Genomic DNA, 26,288 nt, shown 5'->3' with positions numbered 1-26,288 from the left:
TGGAGCGAATGGGCCTGCGCGGGTAGCACATTGGTATCGTCACCGTCCTCCCCACACCGGGTGGAAAAGGCCCGGGTTTCGAATCTCGTCGATTACGCGAGGAACTTTGGTGGGCTTTTTTCACTCTGTGTCTGAGTTAGTCGGTCTGAGGCGTAGATAGCAAAGTTTCTCCACTCAAAAACTGTGTTTTTTTTTTCAGTCCAGCAGAACAGGCAAATCGACCAGAGAACACACGCAATTTACAGACACAAATACGGGTTTATGTAATCAGTTACGGGTAACCTTAATATAATATATATATATATATATATATATATATATATATATATATATATATATATTTTTTTTTTTTTTTTTTTTTTTTGGAGCGAATGGATGAGTGAAATGGGAAGTTCTTTTTTTGGCTGATGCTGCAGAAACTTGCTTTCTTTCATCATATGCCTCTGCTAATGCTAAGTTCGGAGACCTCATCTGAAAAAAAATATTGAGTTTCTTGAAAGGGTCAAAAGACGGCAACTTGAATGGTGAGATTGGCAGAAGAACGATCGTATGAGGAAAGATTTCAATTATGTGGGCTCCAGAGTTTAGCAACCAGGCACCTCAGAGGTGACCTGAATGAGTATTATAAGGATCTGAGAGGGACTAGTAAAATGAATGAAGGTGGAATTCTCACTATTCTAAAGAATTCCAGAACTAGGGGTCATAAATTCAAATTATAGGGGTTGAGGTTTAGATTAGATTGTAGGAAGTTTTCTTTTAGCCCGCGAGTCGTTGATAGCCGGAACAAGTTGCCCTCGCAGGTAGTTGAGGCTGACAGTTTGAATAAATTCAAAGGTAAACTGGATAGTCACCTGTGTGAGGAGGGAAGCATATAATTTGCGTTTTCTTACTTTTACTTAATCCGTTCAACGCCTTTAACACCTCAATCAGATCTCCTCGCAAGTGTCCAGTTTCCAAGCGCTGTAAAGCTGTAGAACCGAAGTCTTCCCTGTTAAGGGCCCTTTTGTGTCCTTTACAAATCTGGTTACTCTGCACCTCTTCCAAGAGATCCACATCCTTAAAATTACAGTCCTGTATACACTACTAAGGATGCAGTTTTATACAACGGAATAATCATCTTCTTTTCCCTGCCGGCAAAATTTCTGGACACCATTGACAAAACCCCATGAGCTGATCTAGCAGCCAGTTTACACTGCTCAGAGAACTTCATGTCTGTTTTCATAATTACTGTCTTGTCGTTCTCCACTAATTTCAGTGTGGTGTCACATAGGTGGTATGTTATTCTGGGATTACTGCAGTACCTTGCATTTGTCAATGTTAAACTTTAATTGGCACTGCTCAACCCACTGCCCAATTTTTCTAGATCTTGCAGTAGTACATCTTGATTACTGCTATTAACCACCCTGCCAATCTTTATATCAAAATTGGACAATAAGTTTCATATACCTTCACCAATATCGTTGTTAACTATTGAACACGATAAGGAACCCAACACTGAAGCCTGCGGGATTCCACCTAGGATATTAGTCCAAGAGGAGCTGTGACCATTAGTATCCACTCTCTGTCTTTCGTCACTCAATCCTCTATTTATCCAAGCATATAATTTGTGTTCTGCCCTTTTAAGTCCGATTCTCATTATTAACATATAATCTCACAATTTAAAATATGGTGTTTTTTATTAGTCACTAAAGATTTATATTGTATTTGTCCAATTTTTATAGCACCAAAATCAAAAGGAAATTATATTGTTCCAATTCACTAGGTTTTGTATCAGCGTGTTCTTGTTCGATCTAAAGACGCATAGAAATATTCTATCGGTGACGAAGGGGTGTGACGAACCAGCAGATATTCCTCAAGCAGATAAACGTGTTGAATATTTGCTATCATCACTAATATAAGAGGACAGCGTGAATTTTTTTCATTTCCAATAAATATGGTAGCTGGTTAAGTAATGACATTTATAGCCGCCAGATCTTTCCTGATTTAGGCCTGATGACAAGGTTCAATAACGAATCCAGAAACGTCACCAATTATCAAGTACAGTAGTTCTAATACGTGGGAGTTGAACTCACTTTATTTAATGCTTTCTATACATAATAAAATTCACTTCAAGTAATTACGTGGTTCGATTAGTGTTCTTCACATTTCATTAATCCATTATGAACAACCAAGTTAAGTCCCCATCCTCGAAACACAACACATTAAAATAGATAAATACAAAAGAATAAAAACAACTTAGGTATAATTTTAAAATTATATGAGAAAACCATATATTCCAAACGAAATTAACTAACTACTTAGTGTATGTATATAAAGTGCTTAGCACCCTAAATGCGCCTTAGCCTGCGCCTTAGTCTAACTACTTAGTTTATTGATCTGTTGTTGTTGTTGTAGAAGGGTTTTAGGAGCACCAGCGATTAAAGCTATATCGCCTTAAGACGAAAAAACCGAGTTTCACGGAACTAAAAAACCATGCTAACCTCGCCTGAGACCGATTAACTCAGCCACGTTGTGAAAAAGGCCCGTAAAAATTACTGACATCATCGACAGGATTCGAACTGAGGTCTTGTCCACCTGGTGTGGGGAGGACGGCGATTCTACCAATTGTGCTGCCCACAAGGATGTTTATGCGTCACTGTTACTTTGGTGTGAAGGATCCGGTTCGAAGTTTACTGTGATGTGGGATTTCTGATGCCATTAGCAAATTTTGTAGCAGCAGGAAGTTTTTATATCTGTGTAATAAAACTACTTTGTACCTGCTGCTATTTTGCAAAAACGGTTGCGTCCTGGGTGAGTGGGAGTTGAAATACATTGAGAGGAGCACGAGGACGCCTCATTTTGAAATTGTGTTGGAACATTTCCGTAGAATGTTGCTGATTCCAGCTCATAATACATTTCTAAAATCTAAAATAACAGTAGGAAACGAAGATAAACAGTAATTAAGAAGCCACTTACTTTTTGATTGACTACGTGAACAATTGTTACAGTTTCTAAGGAGCCTAAGTTCAAGCGCTGTGACCATTATTGGAGGGAAACAGCGTCCCTAGACGATCGAAAGCAAAACCTGGAGCAGAGTAGCGTTATTTCATAGAACTATTTCAATTGAAGATAAACAGAAAATATTTTTTGTTATACGCCGTTAGTGGTGGACTAAAAAGTATAAGGGGCCTAGAATATCCCAACTAAACTGGCTTCATTCTTCATATAATATCTCCTCATTTTGGGATTTGGAAACCGGCCCACCGGAATTATTCCCTCTTCATATTGTAACACAATGCGTAATGGGAATGGTATCTTTGAACGCAAAGACCAGTAACGTTGAACGGGAAGTGAAGTTTATTTATATAGAAACGTACAAGGAAATTGATCAGCAAAAAAGGTGGCGGATTTAATATCTGTATGAGCTGTCCGCATGGGTAGCATAGTGGTTTTAATCACCGTCTGCCCCACAACGGGTGGCAAAGGCCAGGGTTCGAATTCCGTCCATGACACGAGGTATTTTAATATGATCTTTTCATTATGTGGCACAGTTAGTCGGCTGAGTTGGTCACAGGCGTGGGTAGCAAGGTTCCCTCCCCGACTCGAAAACTCAGGTTTTTCGTCAAAACAGGAAACCGACTAGAGAGCTCAAGCAAATTATGGCCATATTACACATGGACAGATGCCTCCGTAGCCAGGTCGGAAGGACAGCAGTGGGTAGCACACGCTTTTTGATTAGACCGGGGTTCCAGCCCGTCACCACCAAATACGGAGGATGCAGAAAGGTCAGGGAATGACCACAGCATATCCCGGAGCAATATGGCCTTAGTTGTTAATGCTCCTAAAAACCAAATAACAAACAAACACATGGACAGATGACAATGGCCCTAAATATGAGAGGTTTTTCATCCAGGTGAACTTCGTGGGTGGGGGTTTGAAATTAAATTAGCATTAGCATTAGCATTAGTAGAGGCATACGATGCAATAAAGCAAGCTTATGCAGCATCAGCCGAAAAAAAAAAAACCCTCCCATTTCACCCTCTTCATTCGTTCCAAATGCCTGTCCAGCTGAGCCTTAAATTTATTTAGGCTATCAACTTCCACAACAAAAGAAAGGAGTCTGTTCCACCAACCAATCACCCGCTGGCTAAAGACAAACTTCCGCACATCAATTCTACAACTGTCTTTCCTCAATTTAAATTAATGCCCCCTCAAGTTCTTAATCTGAGCAAGAGGAAGAATCCATTAGCATTCACCTTTTCAAACCATTATGCACCTCAATCAGATCACCTCGCAGGTGCCTACTTTCCAGGCGCTGTGCAGGCATTTTGCAGAACTTAAGCCTTTCTTGGTAAGAGCACCCCTTTGTTCTCCTCACCAATGTTGTTGCCCTTCTCTGTACTCGTTCCAGAAGCTCTACATCCTTCCTAAAATAAGGCCTGCAGACCTGTACACAGTATTCTAGGTGTGGCCTGACCATTGCCTTGTACAACGGGATAATCACCTCCCTGTCCCTGCTAGCAAACTTCCTATATATTATTGACCTGCCCTCCATCACCTGCCCTGGCAGCCCGTCTGCAATGCTCAGCGAATTTCATATTTGACTGCACAATTTACCCCAGGTCTTTTTCAATTTCCACTTCCCTGAGTGTAGTACCACACAATTCTGGTAGTCGTAGGTTTTTAGACGTTCTGTAGTCGATTTGCTGTTTTCTGTACGAAAAATCCTAGTTTTCGAGAGGAAAAGACCATGTTACCTTGCCCTAAGACCGACACTTAGCATGTTGTGAAAAAGACCCATAAAAATTCCCAGTGTCATTGACAGGATTCTAACTCAGGCCTTTTCCACGTGGTGTGGGTGTGTTTGGGGAAGGCGGTGATCCCACCAGCTGTGTTACCCACAAGGGAATCTGGTTAAAAAAACGTTATTTTTGTTTTCTTTCGGAATTTCAACCGTCTGATGTCTAGATAGAGCAAAATGAATTGTTCCCCATCAAAAAGGATGATGCTCCTTTTTTTTTTTTCAGAATTTTATTGAGCATTGCGCAAAAATCTTTATAAATCTCCTGAGGACGATTTATTATCAGACAATTACAAAGCCACAAAAACCTCTGTTGATAAACAATTTATATTCACAGGCAATCATTGCAAACAAAACATAACAAAACAAAATCACTGAGTGATTTCTTAAAGTTAGATAACTGTTATAAGGCGCATTGGTATCGGGGCTAATTCAGAGTTTAATTACAAAGGGTGATTCAGAAGTTGATGTGATTAAGTCCACAGTGAGAAAAGGAAATCGGAAATATTTGTACGCGATTTTTTGATTTAAAAGAGTAATTTTCAGACAAAACGTTAAAGGTTAGTAACGTCACTTCCAGGAACAGAGAAAATGATGTAAAATGACATTATTTTTATTTATTTATTTTTTAGAATTAACATTAGTAGAGGCATATGATGCAAGAAAGCAAGCTCATGCAGCATCAGCCAAAAAAACCTCCCTTTTTCATCCCTCCGTTCATTCCAAATGCCTGTCCAGCTCAGCCTTAAATTTATTTAGGCTATCCACTTTCACAAAAAAATATGGAAGTCTGTTCCACCAATCAACTACCCTCTGGCTAAAGGCAAACTTCCGCACATCTATCCTACATCTGTCTTTCCTCAATTTGAATTTATGCCCTCTCAGGTGATTATTCTGAGCAAGAGGAAGAATCCCATCAGCATTGAGCATGCTCAAACCATTCAAGGCTTTATACACCTCTATCAGATCACCTCGCTGGTGCCTAGTCTCCAGACACTGTAATCTGCAAAACTTAAGCCTTTCTTCGTAAGAGCAACCCTTCGTTCCTTTCACTAACCTTGTTGCCCTTCTCTGTACTCTTTCCAGCAGCTCTACATCCTTCTTGAAATGAAGCCTCCAGACCTGTATACAGTACTCAAGGTGTGGCCTGACCATTGCCTTTTACAAGGGAATAATCACCTCCCTATCCCTGCTAGAAAAATTCCTGTATCTCATTGACAAGACACCATGAGCTACTCTTGCAGCCCGTCTGCACTACTCAGAAAACCTCATATCTGCCTGCACAATTACCCCCAGGTCCTTTTCATTCTCTGGAACTGTCAGTGTCGTATCACAGAGTTGATACATTGCTCTGGGACTGCTGTTTCCCATGTGTAGTACTTTACATTTGTCAATGTTAAACTTCATTTTCCACCTCTCATCCCATCTGCTCAACTTTTCTAGATCCTGTTGCAGCAGCGTACTATCATTAGTGTCCTTAACAACCCTGCCAACCTTCGTATCGTCTGCAAACTTGGACATTAAGCTTGATATTCCATCATCAATATCATTAATAAATACAGAAAACAACAATGGACCCAACATTGAACCTTGTGGGACTCCACTAATAACATTAGTCCACGATGAGCAGTGACCATTGATTACCACTCTATCTTCTCCCCCTCAACCATCCCTTTATCCATAGCAGCAATTTGCCTCCAATGCCACACTGCTGCAATTTGTGCAGCAGTCTTCCAGGTGCAACAGTATCAAAAGCCTCTCTAAGATCCAAATATATAATATCAAAGTTGTTCCCTGCATCCAGTTCCTTTGCGACCACACCATAGTATCCAATCAAATTGGTCAGGCAAGGCTTTCCCTCAACAAAACCATGCTGTGTCCGAACTATAACTGAATTCATGTCTAGATGATCCTGCAGTGGTTCTTTTACCAGTGCCTCCATTAACTTTCCTGGAACAGAAGTTCCAGGAAAGTTAATGGAGACTAACAGGTCTATAATTAATTGTGTCGCCCTTTGATCCTCCTTTGTGAACTGGGGTCAGATTTGCACATTAATTGATAATACACCATTATTGCTGTCTTGTAACCTGGTTCCTGGGCAACACCACGCTGTTACCCCTCTCGCTAGTTTACGAACCCACTGCTTGGCAGATATATAGGTGCACTGCATCACTGCATTCACGTAGACAGTAATTTGATGTCAGTACGGATAACCGTCGTGAGTTAACCGACTTTGAAAGAGGGATGGTAGTCGGTGCCTGACGCAAAGGCCACTCTATCGCGAAGGTGATACAGAAATTGCACTGTCCCCGTTCGACACAGTATCATGAGTGTATCAGGAATATGCCATTTCCTGAATAACATCTCATTGTGGACAGTGCTGTAGGTAGAGAAAGGTGATGGATCAACGTGGCCGTCGACGCCTGTCTCACATTGTTTCAGCCTGCCGGAGACCGACAGTGGCACAATTCACCGCTCTATTTAACCAAGACCATCAGGCGATCATTAGCAGCAATAGGTTATTGGAGCCGCCGATCCACCAGAGTCCATTGCTCACACCACGACACAGGACTCTGCGCCTCAACTGGGCGAAAGAACGTTAGCACTGGACCTTGGATGATTGGAGACGGGTCTCCTGGTCCGATGAGTTCCGTTTCCAGTTATTTCGAGAGGACAGGAGAATGCGTATTTGGCAGAAACCGCACGAAACTATGCACCCGTCATGTCAACAAGGAAGTGTTCAAGCAGGTGGACGATTGGTAATGGTCTGGGGCGTGTTCAACTGGCACACGTTGGACCTCTGGTACGTCTAGATGCATCTCAACGGTCTAGGTTTCGTGTCCATTCATGCAGATCATCTGCGTCCCTTCATGGTCATCGTGCACCCACAGGACAATGGACTCTTCCAGCAGGACAATGCGCCTCACCACAGAGCTGTGGTGACTACAATACTGCTCGAAGAACATTCCGCAGATTTTACCACCATAGACTGTCGTCCCCTTTCATCGGACATGAACTCTGTGGGGCATCTTTGGGATGCTGTGGAAATGTCCGTTTGAGCTTTGGATCCTTCAGGAATTCGACGGAATTATGGACAGTAGTGCAGCAAACATGGATGGAAATACCTGTGGAACACAATCGGGAACTAGTGAACTCAATGTCTCGCAGTGTGACTGTACTTATACGGGTGAAAGGCGGGCCTACCTGTTACTCGGTAGGTGTCCCATGATTTCTGTCCACTCAGTGTACGGCACGACACAACCAACATGAACCCAAAAATAAAATTTATTAAATACATGTTGATTTACAGGAGACCGTTTCCCTTGTTAAGTCCATAGTAAGCCGATGTAGGTCTCATCAAAAATTCGTCTTCAGAGTCCTTGTGGTTAGCATAGTTGGTATAACTATCGTTATATCAACTGTGGAATAGATCGGATTTCGAATTCCGTTAATGACGCGAGAAATTTTTATGGGTGTTTTTCACAAAGTGTCTTAGTTAGTCAGTCTCATGCGAAGGTAGCATGTTTTTTCTCCCGGAAATCGGGTTTTTCTTCCAGAAAACAACAAATCGGCCACAGAACACACTCAATTTACAGATATAATATACAGGGTCATCGAAAAAGGTGTTCGTGATTTCCCTTTTAATTATCTTCGGAAATATTTGATTGATTGTTGTGATCGTAGCAACAAACAATGTAGTAACTCACAAAGTTTTATTTGACACCTCAACAATGACCTTAGCTGCGCGGTGAGTGTGCCCAGAATGACTCCCATGCGCACGCCTCTTCAGTGTCAGTAAGATGGCCACCGTGCAACAGAAAGCACAGTGTGTGTTTTGGTGCAAATCTGTCATAACAGTGCAACGTCAATACCAACATGCTTACAGACAAGGCTATAATACGGTGGTTTAATCAGTTTAAGGAAATTGGCAGTGTAGACATTACGAAATCTCCAGGCCGACCACCAACGTCTGAAAAGAACGTGGAGCGCTTGAGACAGTCTTTCTTACGTAGTCTGAAGAAATCCATTACTCGTCGCAGCCTGGAGCTTGGCATCCCAAAGTCCACCATTCACAATGTGCTTCATAAACGACTGAGACTGCATGCATACAACATTCAACTCAAACACGAAATCAAGCCTGAAGACCGTCTCAGACGTATTGAATTTACTAGTGTCATGCTAAATGAGATTGACAATGATGAAATTTATTTAAAACGCATTTTGTGTAGTGACGAAGCAACCTTCCACACAAATGGATGTGTTAATCGTTGCAATTTTTAGAATTTGGGGGTCACAGCAACCAAATGTACGTGATACTCCTAAAATAAACGTGTGGTGTGGACTAATGCACGATCGCTTGCTATGTCCATTTATGTTTGCTGAAAGGACAATAACTGACAATATTTATTTGTATATACTTCAGCTTTATGTTTTCCTTCAAGTTAAAGACATAGAAAGAGAAAATCACAGTCAATTATTCTCACCACCAAAGGTACTAAAGGGATTATTACTAGGAGGTTTGATCAAAAAGTTAGGTCAGTGTTGCAGAAAATTAATTTTATTCAATGATAAATGTTTACATTGTTAATATTCTTTAATGTAATATTCTCTGAAACCGCAACTTGTTTCATCGTGCCTATAACTGATTGAAACCTTTTTGGAAGTTTTCTTTTATATATGCTTTTAGGTAATCAGTGTTCTTGATTGGATTTCTTGAAGCAACTCAAATAATTTTCACCTTATCATAAGAATAAGGTGAGTGCAGCACGGAAATATTTTTGTCCGTCAAAAGTTGCAGAACAGCGATTGACGTGTGGCGTGGCACATTTTCATGTTGAAGGAGCCAACCGTTTCACCATTTTCAAGTCATTTATGGCGGTTTGAGTCTCTCAGCCGTTTTAAAACTTCTTAGTAGCTGGCTGCATTAACAGCGACACCTCGCGGAACGAATTCTGATAATAGCATCCCCTTGCAATAAGCGTGACCATGTGATTTTGACGCCACGGATTTTTTGACCTTGGTGACGATGTCATTTTCCAGTGGGAGCTTAACCCTGGCCACTGGGTGGTATCTCAATACTCATACACCAAGACTCATCACGTCTTATAAGTTTTATTAAAAATGTAGGATCTGACAAAGCTAGCTCTAACAACTAAGGTGGACTCGATGCTGTCTTTGATTTCGAGTGAGATTGCGTGAGATTACCTGAATATCTGACCTGAATATCTCTTCAGAAAGTTCTAATGGCCAGTCGTAGATCCGATCGAATGATGATGCAGACTTCATTAATGTTTTCATCGTTTCATCACTTTTTCCTCGTTTTCAATTTAAAAATAAGTTTCACTCGTAGAAACTTTCTGCTAGACTGGTCCCTGTTTAAATTATGTCGTTGTAAATCCCGCTCACAATCTTTTAACTACTACTATGCATAGTTAAAAGACCATGAGCGAGACTTACAAGAATTAAAAGATCATTCAGCAATATGATCAAACCCTTGTATAGCAATGGCTTAAAATTGCAACAGGCAATGTTCGAGCTAATTCGAAACTATGCCAATTCAAACTGCATTTCACAAGCATGGAGGTCCTCTAAGTTACTGGTTCGGTTTCTAATATTTTGACACTTCAGTGCAGTGTATTAACTAGGTATCAAAAGAATTACTGTCAATAAAAGCTGCTATTCCAGTTTCTAAGAGTCAGTGGCTTAATAGGTGCAAATAATTGCTGTACAAGGGTTTGATCGTAAAGTTTGGTGAATGATCATACAACCATACTTGTATATATTATTATATGCCTCTTGATAGCAATGCCCTATATTATTATTATTATTATTATTATTTTATTAATTTTATTGCAGTTTTATCGTAAACTAATGCATGGGGTGCGGAGCTAGCGTAGACGCCGACTCCACCGTCTCTCTAGACGAGTGGGCCAATAAAGACAAAAACCGAAAAAATTCATCACGTGGAAGAGGTCATTCTGGTCGTTCTGGTACATCTAGTGCTTACTCATCAAGAAGCGGATCTGGGAGTGGTTCACGAACAAGAGACACCCAAAGGGAAAGAAAGGAAGATCCCTACGGGGATAATTCTCGCATCTCCAATGTTCGCGACAATCCTGAATGGCAGGTGAGATTCAAATATATACTGAATTAAAATACACAGCGATCCAACGAGTCCAACAAAACAATTAAAAATCGATTAAGGGAAAACTTGGATTTTTTAAATGAAATCTTAAGTGGAATCAAAACTTTATTGAATTCTAAATATTACAAAATGGGGTGCTGATGTATAAAGTGACATCAATGAGATATACAACCAATATCCAACTTATTCTCTACCAACACCAAATTCCAGTACTGAATATAAATGTGGTATTACCCCGATATAGTTTTATATAAAAATGTTAAAAATACAATTAATTTATTAATATCTTTTTGGGGAACATCTTACCACCCAAAACATTAATTAATTAATTGTAATATTGTGTTAATAAAACAAGATAAAAATTAATAAAATATAAATATACTATATAAGTTTTATTTTGGTAGCAGTTTCTTGTAATACTGTTAATTATATGATGAATATTTTACTATTGATAAAAATATTTTTGATATTTCATGTTTATTGTAAACAGCTGCGGTTTCTATAACGAAAGTTTATAATTGCTGAAAATTTATTAATACCAAAGTAAACTTGGCCACCGTTATGCCCTTGTGGGCAACATAGTGGTTATAACCACAGTCCTCCCATACCTGGTGGAAAATACCTCAGTTCCAATTTCGTCAATGATAGTGGAATGGAGTTTTTCATAATGTGGCTGAGTTAGTCGTACGCAGAAGAGGGTTGCATGGTTTATCTCCTGTTTAACTCGGGTTTTTCATCCAGAAAAGGGCAAATATTGATGTCTTAATTTTTTTAATAAAATTATTAGTGTTTGTGAGAATCATTTTATTGCAGTATTAATTGTTAATATGCATATTTTATTTCAATGTAAACTAAACTTTACATCTCTGTTTTGTTTTACAAAATGAGAATCTACCCAAAATTGGGATAAATTCGAAATAAAAAGGGTGGCAATGATTTCTTACCTTGATCTTCAAATTAATTTCCGTAAGCACTGAGTGTAGTTCGCCTATTAACTTTCTAATTAAAGAAAGATATTCAAGGCAGAAAGCTCCAATCGCATCCCTCGAGATTTCTCTTCTCATTTTTTCAATCTAGTCCGATCCTAATGGTGTTCCAATATTGCAATTTTTAGTTTTTTAAATTGTCAATAATAGTATTCTAACCGACATTTGGCAGACTTCATTATGAATTCTTTACCGTTTTACCAGAAATCTGAAGTGAATGTGAAAAAAACAAAAACCTCAAACAAAAGAACAAAATTTGAACAATTTTTGCAAAATAAAATAAAATATTATTCTTCAGTTAATATACATTAACTTCAGTAAGGAAAAATAAATCATCAGTCAGAATGGCCGAGTGGTCTAAGGTGCCAGACTTAAGATCTGGTCCTCATAGGAGGGCGTGGGTTCGAACCCCACTTCTGACAGAAGATTTGGTTCCTTTATAGAGTAGCCGTGATAATGTTTTATATTATTATTTTTTATAGTAACCCCAAACAGGAAGATCCTTTGCAACCTGTATAACTGTAGTCCAGTGAATGAACTGAGAGTTGATTAATCAGAAGAAACCTCTCGAATGGAATAAAATTAAAAAAAAGAAAATGTAATAAATGAAAAAGAAGTTAGTTCGGTGAGTCTGGAGTTGAAGTATGAATGTAAGTTGAGTAACTGAAAGAGGTGTTCAGATTTTAAAGAAAAACGTGGAATTACAGACACTAAAACAGTGCCCATGGAAATATCTATAAAAAGGCATGCAGCGGAAACTTAACGGTCTGTGTGATAGGTAATGGAGTGAGTTTTAAGAGGGGAAAGTAATCTAGCCGATTTCTTTTGGATCGAGTTGAGTTGGGAAAATGGAGTAGTTGGGGGAGGGGGAATCAGCATCTCATTAGACTAAATGAAATCCTGGGGCGGGGCGTACTTACAAGCAACTGTCCAGAGCCCCCTAAATAACGTCCTAATATGTCGGATCCCCTAGGCGACTACTCAGTACAGCAGCCATTAACAACGATCCTGTTGTATTGGACATAAAGGAAACATGAAATGGTTTCTGCAGCCTAATTCACATGAAATGGTTTCTGCAGCCTAATTCACATGAAATAGTCTCTGCAACTTAATTCACATCGATTACTTTGTGTGGATGTTGGAAAAATATATTGTGCACTCTGAAAACCCGTTTATTCAGTAAGATAGGATTTATGTATCACCGATATTTGCAAATATTGGTGGTACAAACTGCATGCAGGGGAATGCTGGAGGGAACCTGGAGTTTTTCAAATAAGTGTTTCTCTTGCTAAATTTTGGATATTATATATATATATAAATAAATAAAATTTAACAGACTGTTTGAACCGGGATTATTTGAAATTCTTAGGCAAGCAAATTGGCAACACACCCCTGGCTACATTTGTCACATAATACAGTTTGTAGCTCTGAGGAGAACACGCCGTTTGTTTATTTGGAAAATCAACAGGCAATCCGTATTAACCAGCAAATCGCATCTAGAGAATCTGGACACAGGTAGGCTCCAACTATAACTTTATGAGCCAGTAACAAACACATATTCTCCACATATCTCCTTCTCAAAAGTTGTTTATTTCTTGTTTACTTCCAAGAGGATATTTTTGCTACTAAGTAGGGGTGTAGTTTCTCGGGACTCAGGTGGTAAAGGGGCCTTCTCCCCCTTTACTATCTGAGTCCCGAGAAACTGTCCATTTTTCCTTCCATTATCGCACCCTGGTTATAAGTGATAAAGCAACATAAAATTGTAAAATTTCTCCTCTTCGCTATTAATGACATGTCGCCTGTAGGCGTATGCTTTTACCGCAAGTTGCAGGAGAAATAGAAGGCGTAGAGTAATATTCTACTAAATTTTCTATTGGTTGGAAAACATTTAGTATGACATTTAATGAATAATAGAATAAAATAACATTTCTCTAAATTGCAAATCCAAGAAATCCCTAGATAATTGTCGAAGTGGTGATTATCAACACCTCCACCATCCACCAACATAAGCCAACTATTTCATCAAATATACTTTGTCATTCTGTGTCTATAAAAAAGAATCAGAAACTACTAGCTGCCCTCGTGGGTAGCACAATTGACAGGTCCGCCGTCCTGCCCCTTACGGGTGGAAAAGACCTGTGTTCGAGTCCCGTTAATGGCGGGAGGAATTTTTATAGGCCTTTTGCACAAGCGCTGAGTTAATGGGGCTAGGGTAACGTGCTTTTTCCTCTGGGAAATTCGAGATTTTCATCCAGCAAACAGAAAATCGCTGATGGTTCTAAAAACCCAACTACAACTACTAGCTGTTATAATTTCTTGTTTCTTCATTCGTTATTGTTAGTCTTATTTATGCCTTACATTTCTAAATTATACACTAATATTATAAGAATAATTATTAGGATTTACCATATAAAAATGATCACAGAAATCGATTCCTTTACTGTGCCATCTGGTATCAAAGTTAAACCGATTCTACTTCAAAAGAACACGTCATTTATTCATATATGACGTCACAAATTGCCACGACAACGTTGTACATCACTCTATCAATAATTGCTGTTTTGTTCACATACTGCAGCTGCTACATTGAAGTATTTTTTTCTTCATTTTTTTAACCTCATTCGTGCATTATAAATGCTATTGTCGAGTGTAAGTAGATACGGTAGATGTATTAAAGATAAAACTACCATTATATCTTCGATGAATGACATTTTTAGACAGAAGAATAAGACCAAATTTTTCTATTCGTTTCAGAAGAAATTTTCATAAGACAAGATTTTACATTAGTAAACATTAAGGATGACTTTTAACATTTCGCTTATGTGAGATATGGAAAGTAAAAGTAAAATATGACCCTCAAGAAATACAATCTTAACTAATTAATTATTATTACTTTTTATTTTTATTATTTTTTGAACTTAAGAGATGAAATAATATTTCTTCCTTTCTTGCGTGCATATGGTGCTTTCTTTGGTATTTCAATAAGATTTCTTGTTAAGTAGTTTGAATAAATATTTAAGAAAAACAATTATTGCTACTTACTTTTCAACGATTTTATTTCTTGTCTTTTTAATCTTCCAGTATCTATATTAAAAGTGGGATAAGAAATTAATTCTTTTCAGGAAAGCGAAGAATTCGTTGGTATTGGTTTTGCCTCTAATGGTATGTTGCATTGTCAAAGGTTCTTCTAAGTTTGAAATGGATAATAAAGTTGCGTTTCTGTCTTGCATTTTGGACATTCAATAAGCACATGCTTGACTGCGACAGTGGTGTTACAGTGAGTACACTGAGGTGGATCATTCCCAGTCATTGGTGAGTGTGTGAGATGCATATATCCACAAGGACATCTTCTTCTTGTCGACTTGGGCGTGAACTGGATATCCAAATTGCAGATCTTGTTTGATCTATCCTCGTGGGTAGCACAGTTGGTATAATGACTGCTCTCCCACACTGTATGGGGAAAGACCTGAGTTCGAATCCCGTCGACGACGGGATTCGAACTCAGGTCTTTTTTCACAACGTGGCTGAGTTAGTCGGTCAGGGGTAGCATGGTTTTCCCCACTTAGTCCATGGTTATGGACTAAGTAGTTGATGCGCCTAAAACCCTACAACAACAACTTTCTTGGTCTGCATGACTTTATTTGTATGGGTGTGCCATATTTGCATCCATTGTATATGGCGAGCTCTCCGTATTGTGGATTGATAGCCAGTGAATGGCCCAAAGATATGGGTCATGTCAGTATCTATTGGATTTTTGTCTTTATCATCAACATGTTGGTTTTCTATGATTCCAGAGTGAGTTGGGATCCAACAAAAGGTTATACATCGTTTGTTCCTTGAATTTTTCTTAAATGAGCTATGATTTGGTTTAGAATGGGGTTTATTGGTAGATCCTGTTTACAGTACATTAATTGCACTTAAAGAATCAGTGAAAATTACATATTTTGAGTCAGGTGCAATACATAAAGTTTTGAAGAGCTGATTTAATAGCATATAATTCATCAGTAAAGTTACTGCATTCAGTTGGAAGACAGGCTGATACAACGATGTTTGGAAAGATTGTCACAGCACAAAATTTTGCGTCAGATTTAGAGCCGAAGGTGTAAATATTTAGTCAATTAGCATAATTTTGGAGATGCGCTGCATGTAGTCTTTGAATATTGAAGACTGATAGATATTTTTTTCTCCATTGGCAAACGTAATTATCATGTGTTGATGTGTAGGTAGGTGTCCATGGTGGATCAATATCATCAGTTTCTTTTTGGATTTTGGCTTGGTTAATATTCTGGCTCAGTGCCAGTTCAAGTAATCTAATTGGTCTATTTGTTTTTCAGTTTATTTCTAAAAGAGGTTTTCCACTGCGGCTCAAATAAGCATTTCAAAATGGGGTGAGAGGGTTAGTTAAGTAGCAACACTTTTCTTCTAAGGTGTAACAAAGATTCATGGACTTATAGGTATAGACTGTGAACTGGTGTTGCTTTGAAAACCAACAATTCCGAGAGCATTATACTGGATAGGATTAAGCCATTTCAATACTTTCGCATTCGCAGAATCAGACTGACGCTCCATAATCTAGGCTGGATCTAATTACGGCACTGTACAGGTGACGTAGAGCAGTTGAATTTGCACCCCAATTCTTAGGTGAGTTTATTCAGTTCTTTAAGACAACTGGGGTGCAGACATACTTGATATGTTCTAGAAAGTTAAGTTTATTGTCGAGTATAAGTGCTAGGAAGTGAATACTATTGATAATTGGAATGATGTTATTGAAGAGATTAAGTTCAGGATCCGGATGCAAGGATCGTTTTCTGCAGAAAACGATCTTGTTGAGGCAGTTGATAGTCATTTTGCTCGGTCATTTTGTCAAGAAATTAATTGATTTAAAGAGTTTTGAAATTGCTGAAATTCTCTCTCTATGGTACCAATGTCTTTCGAATGGCAAGAAATAGACAAATCATCTGCATAGAGGTAGGTTTCTATTGTGTCAAGTAGTTGCTTTGTCATATGATTATTCTAATGGCGAATAAGGTACAACTCAGATTCGAACCTTGTGGTACGCCTTCTTCCTGGACAAAATGCCATGGCAGAGAATTTTGATGGTGTACTTGGGATGATAATCGGTTTTGAAGAAAGTTTTAAGTGACTGAAGGAAGCTTTCCGCGTAGTCTGAGTTTATAAAGGTCTCTAAGAATCTATACATAGCTTTTGACGCCACGTAGCATCAAAAACATTCTCAAAATTCACATCCAATGAAGGGTATTGCGTATGTCAGATTCAGCACCTTACCCATTAGATCCCAGGTTGTATCTGTTTTAACGGAAAACATAGAGTTTGCTTATTAGGGTTTTTGTTGTTGTTGTTGTTGTTGTTGTTATTTCTATAAGCCAAGTCATAGGAGCGTGGGTCATTTTTTAAGGATTTTACCAAGGCAGCTAATGATGGAGATTGATCTATAGTTCTTGAATTTAGTCTTTTCAAGAGGTTTGGGAAATCTAGCATAATTGAGTGGTGCCAGGATTTGGGACAGACATTTTCTTGGAACATTCGATTGTAAAAATTCAGAAGAAGATGCCATGGTTTTTCATCAAGTTGTTGCAACACTAAGCAGAAAATTTCATCTTGTCCAGGAGCACTGTTATGGCTTCAAGAATAGTTTAGCGAAGTTCGGAGAATGAAAACAGTTGATTGTATGAGAAAGACTCTGTTGTATGAAAATTAATCTTATACTGTTTTATTAAACTTTTTGTCTTTTGGAAAAATGTTTTGACAGTATGCTTCTATTGTCTGCGCGTGTAGCACAGCGGTATCGTCCCTGTCCTCCTCACACCGGGTGGAAAAGGCCCGGGTTCGAATCCCGTCGATGACGCGAGGAACTTTAATGGGCTTTTTTCACTCCGTGGCTGAGTTAGTCGGTCTCAGGCGCAGATGGCCAGGTTTTTGTTCCCCAGAAACTGGGTTTTTTTCGTCCAGCAAAACAGACAAATCGGCCAGAGAATACACGCAATTTAAAGACATATAACATAAACGGATATATGTAAGAAATTACGGGTGGCCATAATATAATATTTTGAGTATGCTTCTATTGCAGATATTAGGAAAAAGGATTCTCTTATGGTACTAGCAATCTCTGAAGGAGAAGACAGTTCTTTTCCATTCCAAAAAATTATTGGGCTTACAGTTGGAGGAAACTGAGTTCTGATCTTTGTCCACGCTAAATAATGGCCAGAATATTAGTTAATAGTTGAAGCAAACTTGATCCAGAAATCAATCTTGTTTGTCTTCTAACTTTACGCGCTTTTGCCTTAAGTTTCTTGTAATTTATAAGGTTTGAAATAGTTGGATGTCTGCAAAACAGGTTGTAGACTTTATTTTTGCTTTTTTAACTTTCGTACAACCTTCATTCCACCAGCAGTTAGCATATTATCGAGTGTTGTTTGATGATAACTGGATAGCAACACTTACAGCAGCAAAGATGTCAGAAGTAATATATTCAATGAAATTATCTATGGTTTGCTGTTGAATGAAATTTTCATCAACAGAACTGAGTTGTTTATAGTTAGCCCAATAGGCTTGAGGGAATTTCTATTTCTTACATGGGCTGACTTGCGGAACACGTTCTGTGGGTAAACGGCAAATTATTGCAAAATGGTCACTGCTAAGAGGGTCATCTAGGACTGTCCATTCTGTAATAGGATATAAGGTAGGAGAACAAATGAAAATGTGTATTACTGAATTTTGTTCCAGTGGGAAAACACATGTGTATTAGGTTGGTTAGACTTTGTGTATCAAGTAATCTTTTTCTATCATTTTCCCTCGTCCATCTAATTTGGTTGATCCTCATAATGGGTGATGTTCATTGAAATAACCTAAAATACAGATGTCGGAGGCAATGAAATAAGAATTCTTCAAGATCTTTCCTTGAGTAAGATTTAGGTGTAGGTGTTTTCTGTAGGTGAGCTGTAGGTGTTTTCTCCATTTATCGAAGGGGGAACTTGCTAGGTTAATTAAGTCACATGTAAACATAGACCATAGACCTGCAGGGTTGTAGTGGTTAAATAATTGTTTGATATTATCAAGATTGAGTGAAAGGCTCTTCAATTGCATTGTATAATATTATGCATAATTTGGGTTTGGTTGAGTATGATGAAGTTAACCTGCTCGTTGCAGACAATTTCAGTTTTATCTTGTTTTGGAAAAATTGATCATTCTGTATCCACATCATCTTTTTCTTGGATTTCTGGTATGGTACATCTTGGCTGCTTTTGTCATCGGTTTCCATATTAGCTGCATATGCGTGTCCTTTCATGCGAGTTTCTGGATCCCTCAATTTTGTATCAACTGTAGCAGGAGGATACGATGATTTAATCGTAAGCAGAGTATTACTGCTTTGGTCTTTTTCTCGTATATTTTTCTGCTATGAAGGAATATGGATCAATTTTACCTAGTCAGAGATTGACTTATTTGGTTGAAGTGAGACACCAGTCTGAGTAGCAACCGTTGTCTTTGCCTGTGACGACACAGACTGATGTTTCCTTACAGGGGCGGATTAGGGAATAAGCTAAACAAGCTACAGCTTAGGGCCTCACATTACAAGGGGCCTCGCTTCATCTTAAAAAAAATTCTTTTTTTTTAATATTGTCACAGGTGAACTGTAAGAGAGACGGGCCTCATACATGTTATAGCTTAGGGTCACAACAAATTTAAATCCGGCCCTGTTTCCTTACCGTCGTGTCCTTACCTTTCCTTGAATTAATAATAATTCAATGATTATTATTATTATTATTATTAACAAAGAGAAGAATGATGATATCCAACTCAGGACCCTGGGTGTGCCAAGCCCATATTCACCAGATGTGAGCCCCTGGGGTTAATTTATAGACAGTTTTTTTTCATTAACACAGAGTATACGTTCTTAGAATAGTATACAGTATGTATCAAATATACAGTTTTCCTAATACACCTTTCTGTTATACAAATAAATATGTGAAGATGTCGACAAGTTGGACATCATCAATGATGGCAGACCAACCAATACAGATTCAGTGACAAAGTTCCATAACATATATGAAGCTCAATTATAGCATAATAAAGAAAGCTTGTGCTCTATGTATAGCATTTTAGGTATGTATTTTTTTCATAACAAACCGTCATGGTATGTTAGCGATTTAATCCTTTACAAAATGGGATGAATGACAGAGAATTTTTCTTTTTCTTTTTTATTGCTTGTTTTATGCTGTGGAACAGTGCTGGGTCAAATGCATTTCATTTATTATAGATTAAGTTGAAAAATAAAAAAAAAAATATATATATATATATCATAAGTAGATATGACCATTATAGGCTCTCTATAATTTAAAACTACAAGAGAGGCTCTCCACATAGCCAAAAGTAGCAACTTAACTGGGAATTCTGGACTCCTCGAGACTTTCAAAAGCCCGCCGACTGTTTATAAACTATTAGATACCAGCCGCCGGGTTCCCTGTCTCTTTAGACCCTTCTGCAGTGGTGAACCTGGTGGTATGTTAGTTTTGCCAATGGACAAAAGTAAAGAGTGGGGAACTTTTACAGATAGCAACATCAGTGAGCATTCTTTCTGTACATTCATTCTGTGCATACTAAACTAAACGTTTAGGTATAAACTAAACTAAAAACATACTAAACTAAAAGTTTAGGTATGTTAAACCTATAGAAGCAGTATGTTAAACCTATAGAAACCAAATTAAACGTTAAACCTATAGAAGCAGTTATGGCACGAGGCGAGACTCGTACTTTAATGGGAAAATTAAAATGTCAGATTTTATTTTTCAAGATCGCAAAAGTTACAAACAAGCTTAAGTATTTTTGATTAACCGTATATTTGATACATTGAAGCAGAACCTCCTTGCACTCAGCAAGAGACTGCACCGATACAAAGAGAGCTCCCAGAGTAAAATTAACAACTGAATCTTCGATAAGGACCAAAGAAGCTTCTACAGGAATCTTGGAGACGACGAGAAACAAGGGAACGGACCACCCGAGAAGAAGACGATTGAGGATTTCTGGGGAAACATATGGAGCAGGGAAGTAAACATAGCAGCCGAGCCACCTGGATAGAACTAGAACGCAAGAAAACCAAGGACGTACAAGAAATGAGAGGGTGGGAGATTCAACGATCAAGAACTCTCACAACTGGCGAACTCCAGGAATAGCTAACGTCCACAACTTCTGGTACGAGAAGCTCACGCACTCACAAGCACCTGGCAGAGCAGTTCACCCGAATGATAAGGCACCCAGAGACAATCCCGACGTTTCTCACTCAAGGAATCACATATCTGAAGCCTCAAGACGAAGATACAAGAAACCTGGCGAAATATAGGCCAATCACCTGCCTCCCAACAATGTACAAGATCCTGACCAGCTGCATAACCAGGAAGATATCAGACCACTTGGAGAGCCAGAATATAATGGGCGAACAGCAGAAAGGATGCAAGGGGCTGAGCAAAGGATACAAGGAGCAATTAACCATAGATGCTGCGGTTATGGAGCAAGCCTACAAGAAGCGCCGCAACATATACACAGCCTACATCGATTACCGCAAGGCCTTCGACTCCGTGCCACATAGCTGGCTAATAGAAGCACTGAAGATCTACAAAGTCAATCCGATAGTGACAAACTTCCTAGGAGAAACTATGGCGAAATAGAATATCACCATTAAGGTCGAAAACATCACAACCAGGGCAATCCCCATCAGGAGAGGAATCTTTCAGGGAGATGCCCTAAGCCCATTGTGGTTCTGTCTAGCACTTAACCCGCTATCAACCATGCTCAACAGTAGCAAGTACGGATATAACCTCAAAGAAGGAAGGAAGAACCTGTACAACCTCACCCACCTAATGTACATGGATGACATCAAGCTCTACGCGGGAAGCACCTCCAGCAACTACTCCAGATCACCAAAGAATTCAGCAATGATATTAGGATGGAATTTGGTCTAGACATATGCAAGACCCACGGATTGCACCACGGAAAATTAATCAAGCGAAACTACCAGCTGAAGACTGGTAAAGAGATCGAAGCCATGGCAGAGGGAGAGGCCTACAAATACTTGGGGATGATGCAGGCTCAGCAGTTACAGCACAAGGAAATTAAGGCCTGCCTGACCGAAAAATACCATCAGAGGCTCACAAACCTGCTGAAAGCAAAGCTGAATGGAGGGAACACAGTTAAAGCCATAAACACCTATGCAGTCCCAGTACTAACATACTCCTTCGGAGTCACAGATTGGACTAACACCGAGCCGGAGTATATCATGAGAAAGACAAGGACAATGATGACCAAGAGCCGCCAACACCACGCGAAGTCAGCTGTGGAGAGACTGACAATTGCCCGGGAAGAATGAGGAAGGGAACTGATAGACCTCATTGAGCAACAGAAGACAGCGATAGTTAACCTGAAGGATTACTTCCAGAAACACATAGCAGCACTCCACCAGGCCATAAGGAAGATCGACAAGCGGTATATCCCGCTCAACCTAAGCGAGGAGTCTCCCTTCAACCAAGAGGTACAAACGAAGCTAGAAAGATGGGCAGAGAAGACACTCCATGGCAGACACTACAATGATCTTCATCAAGATCACATAGATAAAACTGGTTCCATTGCATGGCTCACAAGCGGGACGCTCTTCCCCGAGACTGAAGGATTCATGCTCGCCATCCAAGACCAGGTAATCAACACCAGAAATTATAGAAAATACATCGCCAAGGAGCCCGGAGTGTCTGATGATACATGTCGACGATGCCACCTGGTCTCAGAAACGATCCAACACATCACCGCGGGTGCAAGGTGATCACCCAGACTGAGTACACTCATAGACACGACCAGGTAGACAGGATAATACATCAGAAGCTAGCGAGGAAATACTAGTTGACCAAAGAAAGTGTACCATATTACAAGTACGAACCCCTGGCAGTACTAGAGACCCCGAACCCACAAGCTGTACTGGGATCGCGCCATAATAACGGATAAGACCATCCCGCACAACAGACCGGACATAACCCTTGTGGACAAGAAGGAAAAGACTACCTATCTGATTGATATAGCGGTTCCCAATACTGGCAACCTGCAGAAAACCCATGGGGAAAAATCAGGAAATACACGAACCTAAGACAGGAGATCAAAGAGATGTGGCATATGCAACGAGTAACGACCATCCCGATCATCGTGTCGACCACACGTATGGTGCCAAAGACCCTACATAACAGCCTAGCAGCAATAGGTCTCCCAGCGAACACCTACAAGGAACTCCAGAAAGTCGCAATCCTGAACACCTGTAGGATAGTCAAAGAGTTCCTCGACCAACAGTAATACCAGACATAACAACAACCACCCTGTGTACTTGGTAGCAATGCCCATCACGAGGTGGAACCCCCAATCACGGAGAAATAATATAAGTGAAATAATAATAATAATAATAATAATAATAATAATAAGACACACTGAAGAAGAACCTCGTCGCACCCAGCAAGAGACTACACCGATACAAAGAGAGCTCCCAGCGGAAAATAAACAAGCGAATCTTTGATGAGGACCAGAGAGCTTTCTACAGGAAATCGGGTGAAGATCAGAAAGCAGGAAACGGACCACCCGAGAAGAAGACGATCGAAGAGTTCTGGGGAAATATCTGGAGCAGTGAAGTAAGACATAACAGCAAAGCACCTTGGATAGAAGTAGAACGGAAGAAAACGAAGGACATATAAAAGATAAGAGAGTGGGAGATTAGAAAAGAAGTAAAGCAGTCGATCAGGAACACCCACAATTGGCGAACCCCGGAAATTGATAACATGCACAACTACTGGTACAAGACGCACACCTGCACACACAAGCACCTAGCAGAGCAGTTCACTCGAATGATAAGGTACCCGGAGACAATCCAGAAGTTCCTCACTGAAGGAGTCACATATCTGAAGCCTAAAGATGAAGATACAAGAAACCCGGCGAAATACAGGCCAATCAAATGCCTCCCGACGATGTACAAGATCCTGACCAGCTGGATAACTAAGAAGATAACTGACCACTTAGAGAGTCAGAACATAATGGCCGAACAGCAGAAAGGATGCAAGCGGCTGAGCAAAGGATACAAGGAGCAATTAACCAAAGATGCCGCAGTTATGGAGCAAGCCTTCAAGAAGCACCGCAACCTATACACGGCCTACATTGATTACCGCAAGGCCTTCGACTTCGTACCTCATAGCTGGCTAATAGAGACCCTGAAGATCTACAAGGTCAATCAGATAATGACAAACTTCCTAGAAGCAACAATGGCGAAATGGAGTATCACCATTAAGGTCGAGAACATCACAACCAGGCCAATCCCCATTAGAAGAGGAATCTTTCAGGGAGATTCTCTGAGCCCACTATGGTTCTGTCTAGCACTCAACCCGCTATCCACCATGCTCAACGCTAGCAAGTATGGATATAACCTCAAAGAAGGAAGAAAGAACCTGTACACCCTCATCCCAGCTGATGTACATGGATGACGTCAAGCTCTATGCGACAACCGAGAAGCAACTCCAGCAACTACTCCGGATCACCGAAGAATTCACCAAGGACATCAGGATGGCATTTGGTCTAGAAAAATGCAAGACTCACACACTGCACCAGGGAAAATTGGATGGCTGTAACTACCAGCTGCTGACTGGTAAAGAGATCGAAGCTATGGCAGAAGGAGAGACCTACAAATACCTAGGGATGATACAGGCTGAGTAGTTGGAACACAAGGAAATCAAGAAGTGCCTGACTGAAAAATATCATCAGAGACTCAGAAGCTTGCTGAAAGCAAAATGGAACGGAGGGAACATAGTTAAAGCCATAAACACCTATGCAGCTCCAGTTATAACATACACATTCGGGGTCATAGATTGGGCTAACACCGAACTAGAAGATATCTTGCGAAAGACAAGGACAATGATGACCAAGAGTCGCCAACACCACCCGAAGTCAGCAGTGGAGAGAATAACAATACCTCGCAAAGAGGGAGGAAGGGGCCTGATAGACCTGACAGAACAACAGAAAACAGCGATAGTTAGCCTGAAGGATTACTTCGAGAACAACACAGCACCACTCCACCAGGCCATAAGGAAGATAGATGTGGTATACTCCACTCAACCTAAGCGAGGAAACCCCTCCCGCCCAAACGGGAGAGGAAACGAAGATAGAAAGATGGGCAAAGAAGACACTACAATGACCTCTATCAAGATCACATCGATAACATTGCTTCCAATGCATGGCTCACAAGCGGGACGCTCTTCCCCGAGACTGAAGGATTCATGCTGGCCATCCAAGACCAGGTAATCAACACCAGAAACTACAGAAAATACATCGCAAAGGAGCCCGGAATGTCAGGTGACATATGTCGACGATGCCACCTGGCTTCAGAAACGATTCAACACATCACCGTGGGGTGCAAGGTAATCACCCAGACTGAGTACACTCATAGACACGACCAGGTAGCCAGGATAATACATCAGAAGCTAGCCAGGAAATACCAGTTGACCAAAGAAAGTGTACCACACTACAAGTACGAACCCCAGGCAGTACTAGAAACCCGAACCCACAAGCTGTACTGGGACAGCGCCATAATAACGGATAAGACCACCCCGCACAACAGACCGGACATAACCCTTGTGGACAAGATGGAAAAGGCTACCTATCTGATTGACATAGTAGTGCTCAAAACTAGCAATGTCCAGAAAACTCATGAGGAAAAAATTAGGAAGTACACGAACCTGAGACATGAGATCAAGGAGATGTGGCATATGCAAGAAGTATCAACCATCCCGATTATCGTGTCAACCACCGGTATGATACCAAAGACTCTACATAGCAGCCTAGCAGCAATAGGTCTCCCAGAGAACACCTACAAGGAACTCCAGAAAGTTGCAATCCTGAACACCTGTAGGATAGTCAGAGAGTTCCTCGACCAACAGTAACACCAGACATAACAACAACCACCCTGTGTACTTAGTAGCAATACTCGTCACAAGGTGGAACTCTCAATCAGGGAGAAATAATATAAGAGCAATAATAATGATAATAATAATAATGATGTATTCTACTGTGGGCGTGATTTTGTTTGGATGAAAAGCCCAATTTTTTGAAAAGAATAACCATGCAACCCTTTCCCGAGACCAACTAATTTTTTACAGTGTGAAAAAGAGTCCAGGAGACTCCTTTTCCTCTATACGCAACTCGAACGTAGGCTTTTTAACAGTTCATAGCCACTCAGAATCCTGCTGGTGTGGAAGGATAGCAAGTGAAACCCCTGTGCTGAGAGAAAGAGCTACATTTATTGGATACATTAAAGATATAATGTATACGCTGCATATATGGTCATGCAAAT

At 39.9% G+C, this 26,288-nt stretch overlaps 1 protein-coding gene and 1 non-coding gene across 2 annotated transcripts in view; both read left to right on the top strand.

The window, feature by feature from the left end:
• Positions 1-26,288, top strand: part of LOC150090200 (calpain-A-like) — a 65,300-nt gene that overhangs the window by 2,722 nt on the left and 36,290 nt on the right. Inside the window, exon 2 of the mRNA XM_090369012.1 lies at positions 10,637-10,907. Coding sequence (XP_090225138.1) covers positions 10,656-10,907 — 252 coding nt within the window. The 5' untranslated portion in view covers positions 10,637-10,655. The remainder of the gene's footprint in view (positions 1-10,636; positions 10,908-26,288) is intronic.
• On the top strand, positions 12,250-12,333 carry TRNAL-UAA (transfer RNA leucine (anticodon UAA)). The gene has a single exon. It is a non-coding gene; the product is annotated as a tRNA-Leu (tRNA).

The sequence above is a fragment of the Mastigoproctus giganteus genome, chromosome 2 (genome assembly GCF_048544385.1).
Source record: "Mastigoproctus giganteus isolate SK-2022 chromosome 2, ASM4854438v1, whole genome shotgun sequence".
Lineage (NCBI taxonomy): Eukaryota > Metazoa > Arthropoda > Arachnida > Uropygi > Thelyphonidae > Mastigoproctus > Mastigoproctus giganteus.
The sequence above is the reverse complement of the archived record's forward strand: the minus strand, read 5'-3'. Positions and strand labels throughout refer to the sequence as shown.